Source organism: Mytilus californianus, unplaced genomic scaffold (assembly GCF_021869535.1).
Source record: "Mytilus californianus isolate M0D057914Y unplaced genomic scaffold, xbMytCali1.0.p SCAF_9, whole genome shotgun sequence".
NCBI classification, from domain to species: Eukaryota; Metazoa; Mollusca; class Bivalvia; order Mytilida; family Mytilidae; genus Mytilus; species Mytilus californianus.
Window position 1 is genome coordinate 81,894,340 of NW_026262745.1, and position 15,329 is coordinate 81,909,668.

Genomic DNA, 15,329 nt, shown 5'->3' on the forward strand with positions numbered 1-15,329 from the left:
CTAGTAAAAAGGGTTATACCTCTGTTGTTTGAAGGGCTATTAAAACATCTTCCTTTGAATATGGGTTAAATAAATTTTCTCTCCAATAAGAACTTCTTGCTAGAGAGAAAATTTTAGTAATTTTTAAGAAAAAAGTAGTGTTTCATAATTTTATATACATATCATGTCCAACATTCAGCATACAAGAATTTTTCAAAATTTCATTAGTTATACCATTAAATCCACTTGATATCTTGTTTTTCAAATATTTCATGGCAAGCATAAACCTCCTTTGTAATCCTAACATTTTAATCTATCATGTGTAATAGTACTTTAAAAAATCTTTACCTACATGTTTTAAAAAAATTCAAACCATTCCTTAGCTTGTTTAATTAAACTTAGGCTGGAACATGCATTAAATATTTGTCACTGGACATTAAGATTCCAACAATCAATCAATATATTTGAAATTGAATCATTGATTTCTTTCCTTCTTGTCTTGCCTTGACAGAGTCCAAAAGCAAGACATAGCATATATTAGGTATGCTGTTTTCAGCGTCATCAACAATGTATTAGTTAGTAAAGTAATTTAAAATAGTGAAATATTGCAGACATTTTCTACTGGTAGATATTTGTAACCATGAAAGACAATATATTCATTATACAGTTTTCATGATTAAACGCACAGGCACTTGTCTCAGAAAAAAATTTCCCATATACCTTAATATAACACGTGTTATATTAAGGTATATAGGACATTTTTTTCTGAGACAAGTGCCTGTGATTAATCGCTAGCCCTTCAGGCCAGGCCAGATACATTTTTTGTAAGTATAGATAATTGTTAATGTGTCAATCCTAGTCAGGAGCCTTTAATTTAGTAATTATAGTTGGTTAATTTCTGATATATATATACATATATATTTGTTATTTTAATTGTCTTATTTTATAATTTAAAATCATGCCATTAGTTTTCTTGTTTGAATTTTCTTTCATTTTTGAATGTTGTGACCTTTGTAGCGGACTAGTTCAATGTGATTTTTTCTTGACTATATTTTATTTAATATTTTGACTTTTTTTATCTTTTGTAGAATCAATTAGAAGAGCCAAAATTTATAAGCCTAGATTCAAAACATTCTGGAGGAGCAGATTGTGTGAAGGTATTTATCCTTTTATAGCCTCAATCTATATCACAAAAATGTATTTGTGTTATAATATACAATTACCATTAAGAGAGTTGATTTTTTGTAAGACCAAGTAAAGGTTACAGGTCCTTAAGTTATCTCAGTTGGGAAAATGGTACTGTACAGTTTTATTTTAGTACTGGTGAACTCTACCGTTACAGACTCATATGATAATAATACACCTGAAACTCCACAGATGTACGTGTATATCTAATAGCTATACATATTCCTTCCGAATCCAGCCACACTGATTAGATGTCGCTTTTCAATATAAATTTTTATGAAACCAGACTGGATTAAAATAAAATTTTCTTGTGTAATTTGATGAAATTTAAATTATCTCTACTAGTTTACTCACTAAACAACAGGACTAATTTGTTAACATTTTCTTTACAGAAGCCAACAGAAGTCAAGAGAAATAAAAAGAATGGAACAAAAGAAGAATTGAAAAAGAACAGTGAAATGACAAAATTAAATAAATTTTTTGCATTTCTTATTGTTGTTATCTTGTGTATTGTTGACCAAGACAGCAAAGAAAACCATCGAAAAGCTGTTCAGACAGAAAATGACAGATGCTACACATGATCAAACAAAAGATAAAAAAACACTTCTAACAATTTGTTCAATGCTGGACCAAATGATATGCATGAGGATATTTATAATCTGAAAAAATTAATACCTCTATGTAAGTGAAAAAAATAATGCGGTATGGGCTTTGCTCATTGTTGAAGGCTGTACGGTGACCTATAGTTGTAATTATTTCTGTGTCATTTGGTCTCTTGTGGAGAGTTGTCTCATTGGCAATCATACCACATCTTCTTTTTCATATGTGTTCAGTGCAAAATACAAAAAAAATGACTATTTAATAAAATTGATATCTAAGACAGGAAATATTGGGGTTTGTCAATGGGACATCAACCCGACAAAAATAGCCAAAATATATGTAGATTAAGCTGGCATCAACAGCATGCAGACAAATGTTAAGGAGATGTGGGGTAATGATCAGTATGACGGCAGTTGTTTTCTCAAATGTGGATCCAGGATTTTGAATCTAAATAAAGTGATGCCCCCGCCCCCTCTCCACTCTGAAGTAACTGTATTAAAACAAAGTCAATGTAGGACTTTCTTTGAGATATTATTGTGTCTGGGAGACACAATTGGTGCCCCCGTAGATGCAAAGTGTTATTTCAAAATAACTATAACATTTAACCGCTTATACCCCAAAAATGACAAAGTTCAACTATCTCCCAAAAGAGCAAATATAAATAAAAATCAAAACCCTTACCACATGCACACCTTCAATATATGTACAAACAGACAACAAAGTGAAAACTTCCTAGGATTCTAACTGTAGGAGAAGTTGTGCTGAATAACTATATACCCATAATGGGACGGACGGACAAACAGACAGAAGGACCGACAGGGGTAAAATAATATGCCCCCCCCTAAATTTCAGTTGCGGGGGCATAAAAAGGGGTCATCAGGCCCCAAACTAGACAAAGTTTTGAGAGTAATAAAAAAATCTGGATTAACCATAAATGTAGCTCCATAAGGGCCATAAAGGGGGGACCCAGGCACCCCACTCCTAAATCTGTCTCTGATATTAAACATTGTTTATATGTTTCTGAATATTTTATAAAAAGACTTGTAAGATTATGTTAGAAAACATCTTTATAATTATATTTCGTATAACATTTAAATGATTTTTTTTATTGATTTTTTGAGAATATGAAGATTATTAAAACATTTTGTTAAAAAATATTTTTTGAACTTTTTCAAAACATTTTATCCTGCAGAAATAAATTTTTATATGTTTTTAAAATGTTTCAGGGATATTTGATTAAAAAACACATTCAAATCATTTATAAGACATTTTACAAACATTGTCGACAAAATTTAGTAACATTTTAATGATGTTTTAAAAGTATCATGAAAATGTTTTGAAAATATTTTTAACACCATACATTTTTGCATGATTTTGATATTTTTCTACAATATTTTTTCAACATTTTTCTATTTTTTGGTGCTAACTGGGAAAGCAGTGGTGAAACAGCACCACATTAGAACAAATAATAAAATCAATTGCATGTAAATCCATTTCATCTTTTATGCATATTTATTTACAATGTATTTTTATGAAATTAGAAAGAACACAGCAAACATAGATAATTCTGGAACCAAGTTGAATTAGAAGTTTCCACGTGGAATTACATGTTTCATATTTTTTATTCCCCTGCCACAGCGGAGGAGGGGCATTAAGTTTTACCCTTGTGTAACTTTCAGACAATTCAAGGACTCTTTTAATGTGAATTCGGTTGGATGACACTTTTCTATCACAAACTACTTTCTTCTGATCTAGTTGGAATTTCCCTTTCAGAAAAGTTTGTGTGTTAATATAAGGAACTGTCTTGGCTAGTAAATAAATCCTGTTCCATAATTCCACTATTTGCCATTTGTTGTCACCTTTGTCAGATTTTTTTTTACATCTGGTTCTGACAGAAGTATTGATCCTAGCACTTGCAGCCACTTGGATTTTAACCATGAATTCATTTCAAACATAAAGATGTATCCCATCCATCACTTCATGGTTGGGTAAAAAGTCTGTTATCCATGATGGCTTCTGAAATATTACAACAGGAAACCACAAAGCATCATGTTATTTAATAAACTGCAGGTTCAGAAATTTTTCTTATCATTCATAAAGGACAAGCGTTTAATGCGGGGATGTGTGTGATGTTTTTTTCTCACAAAAATACTCTTGATTTCCAACTTTGAAGAATTAAAAAAAATTGTTCTGACAGCTTTTGCTATAAGTTTAATGTAAAGTCCTTAGAAAATTCAGACTCTATTGCGACAAACAAATAAAAAAATTATGCTCATGTGTACCATGGTTTTTTTTAGAATGCAATATAGGGATTGTCATATTTCCCAATACATGTAGTTCTCTTAATTCATGCATTGTTTTGTCAGGGAAATATATTTCACTTGCTATAAAAAAATTATGCTCATGTGTACCATGGTTTTTTTTAGAATGCAATATAGGGATTGTCATATTTCCCAATACATGTAGTTCTCTTAATTCATGCATTGTTTTGTCAGGGAAATATATTTCACTTGCTATAAAAAAAATTATGCTCATGTGTACCATGGTTTTTTTTAGAATGCAATATAGGGATTGTCATATTTCCCAATACATGTAGTTCTCTTAATTCATGCATTGTTTTGTCAGGGAAATATATTTCACTTGCTATAATTAAGTGCACAACATAATTATTATTTCTTATTTACAATGCAAACAAAGGAAACAGGGTGAAAAAATGTGAAGACTAGGAAAAAACTTAAAGTGTGAGGGTATATTTGAAGAATAAAATACATCCCTGTGTCATCCCCCCTATTTTAATAAATAATAACCTGTCAAATTATTGGGCTGTTTAATCGAGAAAAAATAAAACAAAGAGGATTAATAATGTACTAAATATAAGAAAAATATAAATACATAATAACCTAATCCTGTTGTTATATAATCTCCTGGCATGACATGGTTATCTGCTGGTTATGGCAAACTTGGTCGAATTTTCCGCCGGCTTTCCCTAGATATTTTTGATGGGTGGATCAACTCTCTTGATGCCTTCTCTCCATTTCAAAAGAATTTCATGGTCTTTTGGGAATCTGTGGTCCCCCTTCAGAATAATTGCAGCCGGGTACACAACAATTTTGAAGCTTAGTTTTGCGAAAATAACGAGTGTCGATTGTGGTTACTAATGTAAACATGTGCAACGTAATGCGATTCAAGCGTCCACGTGATTAAAACGTTTCCGACAACCACTTATGGAACACCAGCGACGTCTACAGGAAGAAATATTACGAATGATCCCTATTGAAAGGCGAGGAAGAGAAAGTAAACGGTAGTGAACGTACGGATAAGTCTAGATTCATTTCCGGAAAATATGAATGTCTGAAAATTCAATCCAATAGACGTTATAGTAAATATAATTGCGAACGTGATCCAGCATAATTACGTAATGTTAAAGCCAGATAAATTGGCAAATCATCATTACGAAAAAATAAAACCACATCATGTAATGAAACAAATACATTACCTTAAGTCACATACACATCAAGTAATGTTAAAACCACATGCCTAATGACACAACCACATTAAATAATGGTGAAACCACATCGAGTAATGACAAAACCATATTAAGTAATGACAAAACTATATCAAGTCAATACGAAACCATATCGTGTAATATCGAAATATCATTAAGTAATGACTATTTCATATTGAGTTATATCAAAACATCATTACGTAATGTCAAAACCATATTATGTAAAGACAAAATATCATCAAGTAATAATAAAACAACATAACGTAATATCAGAGTTCCACATAAGACAGCTGTGGCGTTCCATATCACAATGCAAGTCATCGCACGTTACAACATTCAAATCAATGCAGTTCACATGGTACATTATAGAAATGACCAACTTGAATATTTATCAATAGTTCAGAATGCTGTCATAAAGTCATATGTTAATGAAGTTGTTGCATTTGGAGAAAACACTGACTAATTTTTGTCACATCTGTGACTAAGTCGCAGAATGTGAGAACATAGGTATTACAAACCGGCAGTGGCGATGTTGTACACTTTTTGTGTAAAGCTTTATATTTCTGAAGCTAGAAGACCTGGATGCTTCATACCTTGTATGCAGATACCTTATGTTACAAAGTTTCCGTCTGTCATGTCCATTGTCCTTGACCTTATTTTCATGGTCAAATGGCTGCTTTCAAAAGAAAAACTTTTTTTTAAAGTGAAATTCTCTTTTATTATGTGTAATACGATAACTATATTTGGTATATGGCTTCCTTGCAAGGTCTACATGTCCGTCAGGTAGGGTTCATAGGTAGACCTGAATTTCATGGTCCATTGCACAATATTTTGTTTTTGTGGTTTGGTCTATTTCTCAGATAGGCCACTATATTTGGGGTATGGAATGATTGATAGGTGTCTGGCATGATTCATCTGACCGTGACTTCATTTTCATGGATCGTTGATAATGTTAAGTTTATGTACTTGTAGTCAAATCTTCATATTACAGACTTGCAACATGAATTCATTCATAATAAAGCAGGCGAGACATTTCAGCGTGTGCACTCTTTTTAAAAGAAATAATTCACCATGCTTTCAACATTTTATGGTACCACATGCTCCAAATTTATGCTTTGAGATACAATTCAACATATTTTGTTAAAAATGAAAGAAATGATATAATATGCTACACCGAAGAAAAAGCGATCATTATGATGGAGTTTCTTATTGACAACATACTGGTATTTTGGAGGTTAAATTCTCAACAGATTGTCCTCATTGAACAAGATTATGTTTTCATGGTCAAGTCTGAATCACAAATACAATTAGCAATAGTCGGCTATATTTTGTGCATGGAAAGTATGTGTTTTAGAACACAACATTAAAAACCAGGATGCCAAGTTGTTTAGAAATGAAAAAGTAGGTAGTATGGGCCTAGTAATGTGAATATGGTAATTGTAAATCAAAAGACTTTTATTAATTATATAATAAAATGGTTGGATAAGAATTTCGATAAAAACTTCATTTTTTTTGGTAACATAGATATCGCATTATTAAATGTTCTATGGTCATATACCCCAAGGTGGTAGGGATTCTTCAGCTCATGTCCTAGTCAAGATCAAGAAGTTGTACAATCTTTTTAAACAATTCCTCATCACATTCAAGTGATGAAATGGTTGACAATGGGTTAACTTCTTCACATATCTTTTGACGTTTGTCTTCATGTATATTGACATCAACAACAGAAAAAAATTGCATCGACATCGTTTTCACTATCACTACCACCATTATCATTATCTTCAACTTCATATTCTTCTAGCAGGTCTTGATAGTATCTGTCATTGGTGGATCTAGCATCCTCAAGTACTTCCTCTATGGACTTTAAGTTGAACATAGCGTTTGCAAGCACTCCTTGTATGAACAGATGATTTGGGGTTCTATTGTGTTCAGTTGAAACTGTATGGTTGTTATATTGAAAGGCGAAAGACTTATTTAATCTTTCATTTATCCTTGGCAGAAAAACATAATGGAGAGCATACAGGTGATAACCATTTGTAATGTCTAATATATTTTTTATACGACCGCAAAATAATTTTGCGGTCGTATATTGGTATGACGTTGGCGTCGTCGTCGTCGTCGTCGTCCGAAGACACATTGGTTTTCGCACTCTAACTTTAGTTTAAGTGAATGGATCTCTATGAAATTTTACCATAAGGTTCAATACCACAAAAGGAAGGTTGGGATTGATTTAGGGGGTTATGGTACCAACAGTTAAGGAATTAGGGGCCAAAAAGGGGCCATAAATAAGCATTTTTGTAACTTCCAGACATAACTTGTGTGTTAGTGTATGGATCTCTATGACATTGTACTACAAGGTTCCATATCACAAAGGGAATGCTGGGATTGATTTTGGGGGTAATTGCCTCAAAATTTTAGGAATTAGGGGCCAAAAAATGGGCAAAAAACAAGCATTTTTCTAGTTTCATGACAATAACTTGTGTGTAAGTGTATGGATCTTTCTGAAATTGTACTACAAGGTTCCATATCACAAAGGAAAAGCTGGAATTGAGTTTGGGGGTAATTGCCCAAAACGTTTAGGAATAAGGGGCCAAAAATAAGCATTTTTTCTAGTTTCCAGACAATAACTTGTGTTCAAGTGTATGGATCTCTCTGAAATTGTACTGCAAGGTACCATGCCACAAAGGGAAGGCTGGGATTGATTTTGGGGGTAATTGCCTCAAAATTTTAGGAATAAGGGGCAAAAAAGGGGAAAAAAAGCATTTTTCTAGTTTCAGGACAATAACTTATGTGTTAGTGTATGGATCTTTATGAAATTGTACTACAAGGTTCCATATCACAAAGGGAAAGCTGGGTTTGAGTTTAGGGGTAATTGCCCTAAACATTTAGGAATTTGGGGCTAAAAAGGTGCCAAAAAACAAGCATTTTTCTAGTTTCCAGACAATAACTTGTGTTCAAGTGTATGGATCTCTCTGAAATTGTACTGCAAGGTACCATAACACAAAGGGAAGGCTGGGATTGAGTTTGGGGGTGATGAATCATAAGGGGGTTCAAAAAATTGGGGGGTGGGATTTTTTTTTCCTTTTTTTTTCTTTAAAATTTTCTATTTTAAATTGGTTATTTCTGATTTATATATAAAAGCAAATAATAATGATATGGTTTGAATAGGTAAATTAAAAAAATTTAAGTTCTTAGACCACATTCATTCTGTGTCAGAAACCTATGCTGTGTCAAATATTTAATCACAATCCAAATTCAGTGCTGTATCAAGCTTGAATGTTGTGTCCATACTTGCCCCAACTACTCAGGGTTCGACCTCTGCGGTCGTATCAAGCTGCGTCCAGCGGAGCATTTTATTACATATAGAAAAACAAATCATAAAATTCATTTGAAACATTATCCCAGACATCTACCCACAGACGTTCTATACTCTGGTTATGGCAACTTTTCCCCTTTATTGCACTTCCCCTGGTGACACCCCTAATTCCTTCCATGAAGGTGCATACGTCTACATTTTCCACACCGTAATAGTATCTAAATCTTGAAGGCGTACCAAAAAGTTTGATTGCATCTATAAAGTTGTCGAAAACTGTCAGTGCCTTGATATTGTTGTTGACCTTCAAAAATGTTACCAATCGACTGTAGCCATCAATACAACCATGCACCACTAGGTTCCATCTAAAAATATTTACTTTAAAAATTAACGTTTATATTGAGCAGAAGCGAAGTCATTTCCATACACGACAACTCACTCCACTTCGCGAGTTACACCCATAAATTTCACCTTTTTTGTAAAGACCTGATATTTTTATTGGTCATCCACTGAGTATTTTTTTATTAATGTTTCTTTTGTGTTTGTATTGCTATAACCTAAATTGGTTTTATCGTTTTGCAATTAAGTTATTAATAACCCGATATTTAGAATTATGACCTGGATTCACTATAATAGATCATGCTGATCTGTGATGTATGTTTAAAAAATAAATAGAAAATTTGTCCCCATGGGACACAGATGATGCCCCGTTTGCATATAACGTTATAAAGGGACATAACTCAAGAACGGTAAAAGTGACGCCACCAAAATTCGAACTTGATCGGAGTTTTCTGATAATAAGCCTTGTGTATAAGTTTCATAACATTGGTTGAGGCAAAATAAAGTTGGAGAACGGACACCAATTTCGGACGGACGTACAGACGGGCAAGTATAACACTTAATGCCACCTCCGCTTCGGTGGGGGCATAAGAAAACCCAAAATGCAAAAATAATATTTCACGGGCTGTTACTTTTGAACATCAAAATGTCTATGAAATTCATCGTATAGGTAGCCTTTGTCATGGCACTCCTTTCTGCAATTACAATAGATGATTACATGTATATATTTCATAGTTTTCAAGATACTAGTAGTCAAAAACTAATCAGTTAGTTATTTTATGAACAATTACCTATTTAACGGTAGTTGTACCACTTCGACACTGTGTCGATGTTTTTAGAAAGTCATTTGCTGACCGTTTAATCAAATTTGCATTTTTCTTTATTACAGTTTTCAAAATATAAGAAAAATTGCAAAAATGTCAAATTTGAAGCTTAAAGGGTATAAAAGGTTAATTTGTTCATACCTTATAAGTTTTTGGTTTCCATCGAAATGCCATAGTGAATTTGGACCTGCAACTTTGCAAAGTCCATAAAATAATGAGTAATTATGCTTATTTGACATCATATCGGCAAAAAGCGGTATCTGGCCTAGGCATGACCACAAAGGGTGTGACCTTCATGATAAAAGGGGGTGGACTTATTTTGCTTAAATATATAATCAACAATAATGCAATTCATTATGAAAATGTTAGTACTTTCTATGGTTTGGTTATCCTCAATTTCGTCTCTTATAGTTCCAATCAGTTCACTGAATTCTTTTGCTTCTAAGTTTGTTAAAATATTGCCAGCAGATCTTTCAACATCTCTACAAAGACTGTTCAATCTGTAAAAAAATTTGCAGTAGAAGCTTGGAGTTTGGGAAAATTTAGGGTTTATAACTGCAGTTGAATACTGCCTCATTTCATACAGCTTCTTGTACATTCTGCTTGCATGCAGGTCGAATCGTATTTTTGCAATGCACTGACTTTAAATTAAGCTTACTTTAATTCTATGATAATAATCAAAGGGTACCAATGCCTCCATAAATGAAACTGACTAGTCAACTCATGTATTAACTTATGAAAAGGATCTGTTATTCAAAACTTAAATATATAGTGGAAACCGTGATTTGTCATTATTTATTCCATTTTGTACATGTGATGAGATAGGACAATCATAACGGACATGTATTGGAACCTATATATGGGTACCTATAAAGTGCGAAACGAAATCAATGAAAATATCGACGTGAATAAAAAGAGAATTACAGCACTGGTTCGATACCTCTGCTTGTGGACTATGCCCGAGTGTATCATCAGCTCAGTAGTCAGTACTTCGGTACTGACATGATTTATAACAAACATTTCTAAAATTGTCTGTTTATAAATTTTGAAATTATAAAGAAACTGAGGTTTCAACTACCTCAGGCAAGGTTCACCTTAGATGGATTTGGCTATTTTTTGTGTACTTTTGGTCATATAGCTCTTCATCTTTTTCGGTTCTTATACATCCTTGGCTTTTGAATATTCGGCTCTGAGCGTTCCTGATGAAGGTAAATCCAGAAAAGCGCTTCGGACGCATTTAATTTATAACGTGTTGTTTTTATTTTTTAGCAAAAAAGTGTAGCAAAACAAGACTTTACTGTTAGCTAGGTTTTGAGAATAAAAAACTTCAACAGATACTATGCACCCAAACGGCCAATACGGATGGATTTAGACCTGCAATCTATAACTGTCAAACATCTCTTTTTGTATGGCGTCAGTTGTCCCAAGCCGGAAACAATCATCAACGGTCTCTTTAACTCTTTGCAAAAATCTCTCTCTCTCCCAGTTTCCGCTAAAGTTGGCAGCCATATTCGTCATATGGCATCAGTTGTCATATACAAACCAGTTTAAAAACGCAATTTTCATTGGTTAAAACAATAAGACAAACGAATTGATATTAACGCGTATATATTGATTTCATACAAATAACGCGTATATTAACGCGTATATATACGCGTATATAACAAATAAATTAGAATAAAGTATAAACGCGTTTATTTTAGCAATATTTATAGATTATCGTTGATCATCTCAACGAGATTGTTTTTCTCGCTTGAGCCGATACGGCGAAAGTGAGAAAAGCAATCGAGTTGAGATGACCAATGATAGTCTGTTTATCGCTATTTTACCTATGACGACGTTGTCAATTTCATGTCAATTTCATTAGCATCGCCAAGTGCCCCCTTAGTTTCTAGCGATAATTTTCATATCACTCGACTCCATTGAGAAAGGAAATTATCAGTCAGCAAGATCAAAGGAAAATTTCGTAAAATAGCGATAAACGCGTATAAAACAACAATATACGCGTATATGACAGCAATATACGCGTATATGTTGGTAATATACGCGTATACATACGCGCATATAACTATACACGCGTATATTATCGCGCAAATGACACGAACAGCCACTCATAATTGCCTTTCACAGCTTCTCTCATAAACCACAAAGCAGACTACAAATAGGAAATTAAAATTTTGCAATCAAATAAGGAAAACAAACGAAATTGACATTATAAAATTGTATGAAGTGGTCAATACAACTTTGTCTATATCGATTGCCTGCAGTCATTATTTCCTGAGCGTGGTTGTCAGACAAGAAAGACATTCGATTATTAGATAAACTTTTCTGTTGCTGAAGTGCCTAAAGCAATATTCTTAATACCTCAAACACTGTTCTTTTTATACCTGGTTTACAGCAAGAACAGACTTTTAATGCTGGTAAAATGAACTAACAGCTTTACTACAATGAAAGTATTCTTCAGCAAAAAGTATTCTTTTCGATGAAAGTATACTTCAGCAAAGACCTATCGAAACAACATCTGATACAAAAATTCAATAACACTTTTAGATATTTGGATGACATTTTGGTTCTCAATAATGACGACTTCATTATGTACTATAAAGAGATTTATCATGTTGAACTTACTTTGAATAAAGCTGATACTAACAATGAACACGGCCCTTACCTGGATCTTGCTGTCAATACCTCTAACGGGAAGCTTAATACTAAAACTTAGATTAAAAGAGATGATTTTTCATTTCTCATTGTTGATTATCCGTTTTTAGATGGCACCATCGAATGGTTTTATCTATCTCAACTTGTTCAATTCAGTCATGTATGTAAGGAAGTGTTTGAGTTTAACGAAAGAAACTTTCCTTCTGTATTACTATCACAAACTTATCAAAACCTTTACTAAATTTTATCATCGGTACAAGGCCATCATTTGTATAAATCAACGTGCAGACATCTTATACTTTTAGGAATTTAACATCCAAACTTTTCTATACAAAGCCCAAAAATGTCGCCATTCACCTGAAAAGGTAACCAAACCTTTAAACAGACTTGTTCACAAGGGAATATAGTAACGATACTGTTGTCAAGTCATTAAAGATAGCATTTGTTTTTAATTGATATTGATTCACTCATAGGTTCTTTTCATCGGAAATAAACACATATATTCTAAAACCAGTTGTTTGTATGATACGTGTTATGTGTTCTTCTCGTATAAGTTATAATGGCATGATACTAGACCCCTAACTGGAGGGTTTGTGCTTGATTATTATGTGATGAAGACATAATCTTTCGATCAGTTTAATTGAGGTCTGGAGCTGACTTATCAGTAACTGCTTCGTTAATTTATGTTGATCATTGTCATTTTGCTGAGTTTCTTCTGTTACCGATTTTAACATCGGACGCGGACTTCCTTAAACTGAGTTTTACTGTGCGTATAGCTACATGTGTGTTTGTTTATACCACATTGGCTAGAGGTATAGGGGAGGGTTCAGATCTCACAAAACATGTTTATCCCCGCCGCATTGTTAGTATTGTGTGTTTTTATACGATAGCAAAATTTTTGCAGCCGTATAAGTACCGATTATCAGGTTGTCTTGCATATTGATATTATAAAATATCAGCTGAGAGTCACAATATGAAGCTTTTTGTCGAGTGAGCGCAGCGAACGAGTTCAATAAGGCTTCATATTGTGTCGAGCAATTTAGGGGTTATGTCCCAAACCGATTAGGAATTGGGGGTCAAAGAGGGTCCAAAAACAAGGATTTTCTGGTTTTCGGACAATAACTTGAGTATCAGTCTATGGATCTCTATTAAATTGCACCATAAGTTTCCATACCAAAAAAGGAAGGTTGGGATTAATTTTGGGGTTATGGCCCTAAACGTTTAGGAAAAAAGGGGCCAAAAACAATACTTTTCTAATACTAGTACTTGGTATAAATTGCTTATTTCTTGACCAATTTCAATGGGATTTTTTATTCAAAGTCTTGAATTCTTGGGGTTATTTAATATGCTGAATCTAACTGTGTATTTAGATTTTTGAATTTTGGGTCCCGTTTTTAAATTGGTACACATTGAGGTCCAAAGGGTCCAAAATTAAACTTAAGGTCCAAAGGGTCAAAATTAAACTTTCTTTGATGTGCTGAATCTAACCATGTGTTTAGATTTTGGATATTGGACCATGAAAGGTAAATGTCCAATTTCAAATTTTTAAGTTCTCAGACCACATTCATTCTGTATCAGAAACCTATGCTTTTTCAAATATCTATCACAATCCAAATTCAGAGCTGTATCAAGCTTGAATGTTGTGTCCATACTTGCCCCAACTGTTCAGGGTTCGATATTTGCGGTCGTATCAAGCTGCGTACTTCGGAGCATTTTATTATAATTTTGTATGTTCTGGAGTTAAGTGTGGCGTCCATTTCGCTGAACTAGTATACATTACTGTTAAGGGGTCAGGTGAAGTCCGCCTCCGGGTGCGGGATTATCTCGTTGTGTTGAAGACCCATTGGTGACCTTGGGCTGTTCGGGTTGTTTTATCTTTGACACATTCCCCGTTTCCCTTCTCTATTCTCATTGGGCATCAATATAACAAGTCAGTGCTCACTCTTTATCATTCGCACTCACAGTACGATTGAACAATTTTTTAACCAATTCTTTGATCGAAATAAATAAGCAATGCAGAATATCTGTCCATCAGGTAAAGATAACAGACGCTCATTCAATCTCGCGGTAAAACGAATGGCGATCAAACCATTTCCGCTAGTCACGGCAATTTATTATTTGTTTATTTCTTTATAGGGAACCTCACTAAAGCGGATAAGGAAATGATAATCGTAGCTACATCAGCTGAAAATAATTGCCTGTATTGTATAATTGCCCATGGTGCTCTACATAGAGTATATTCAAAAGACCCATATCTAGCTGATCAGGTATATGTAGTTGTATAAATTTCAGTACTTGGAAGATTTGCTACGCAAATGTAACAAATAATGCTGCAATGTCCCCTCTCTTTCATCTATCTTGTCAGACAGATTAAAGTTTGACAACACACCTTTTTCTGCTTCTCTTTAACAGATATCCACAACCATAACATTCCTCGTTTCCTTTCAGCAGATTTGAGTTTCCACTCAGCTAATTGATTGTCTTTGGACAATACAATTGTAAAGAAATAGTTAAATGGTGTTTTTTTTTATTCTTCATCGTTGTGTTCTTCTTAATAATCTTCTTCTTTTTTTATATTTGACCTTGAACATTTTCAAACTTACGCAACAACAGAAATACATATGGAATATCTAATGAATGAAAAATGTTCTACAAATCAATGAAATGTAGAATAAGTCCCTAGGAGTCGTTCCTGCCACCTACCGTTTGTGAATGTTTAAATATCTTGAGAATGGTTGAGAACCCCCACCTCTTGTATGTACGTGAAGTTAGCGGCCGGTTCGATATTCGATATTCGATATTCAATATCCAACCGGCTGCTAGCAGTCGGTTCGATATTCAAATTTAGTTGAAAATCTAAAATATTCGATAACATTAAAAGCATGATTGTCATAGTTAAGAGGAGTGAAAAGATATGTAGGAAATC

At 33.6% G+C, this 15,329-nt stretch overlaps 1 protein-coding gene across 2 annotated transcripts in view; it reads left to right on the forward strand.

Moving 5' to 3' along the window:
• The window catches only part of LOC127716503 (uncharacterized), a 102,381-nt gene that overhangs the window by 72,931 nt on the left and 14,121 nt on the right, over positions 1–15,329 (forward strand). Inside the window, exons 4-5 of one of the 2 annotated variants that reach the window (XM_052222745.1) lie at positions 1,068–1,136; positions 1,557–1,607. In XM_052222745.1, coding sequence (XP_052078705.1) covers positions 1,068–1,136; positions 1,557–1,582 — 95 coding nt within the window. In that variant the 3' untranslated portion in view covers positions 1,583–1,607. Of the gene's footprint in view, positions 1–1,067; positions 1,137–1,556; positions 1,608–14,539; positions 14,671–15,329 lie in introns of those variants that run through there. The other variant, XM_052222744.1, reaches the window with a different exon arrangement.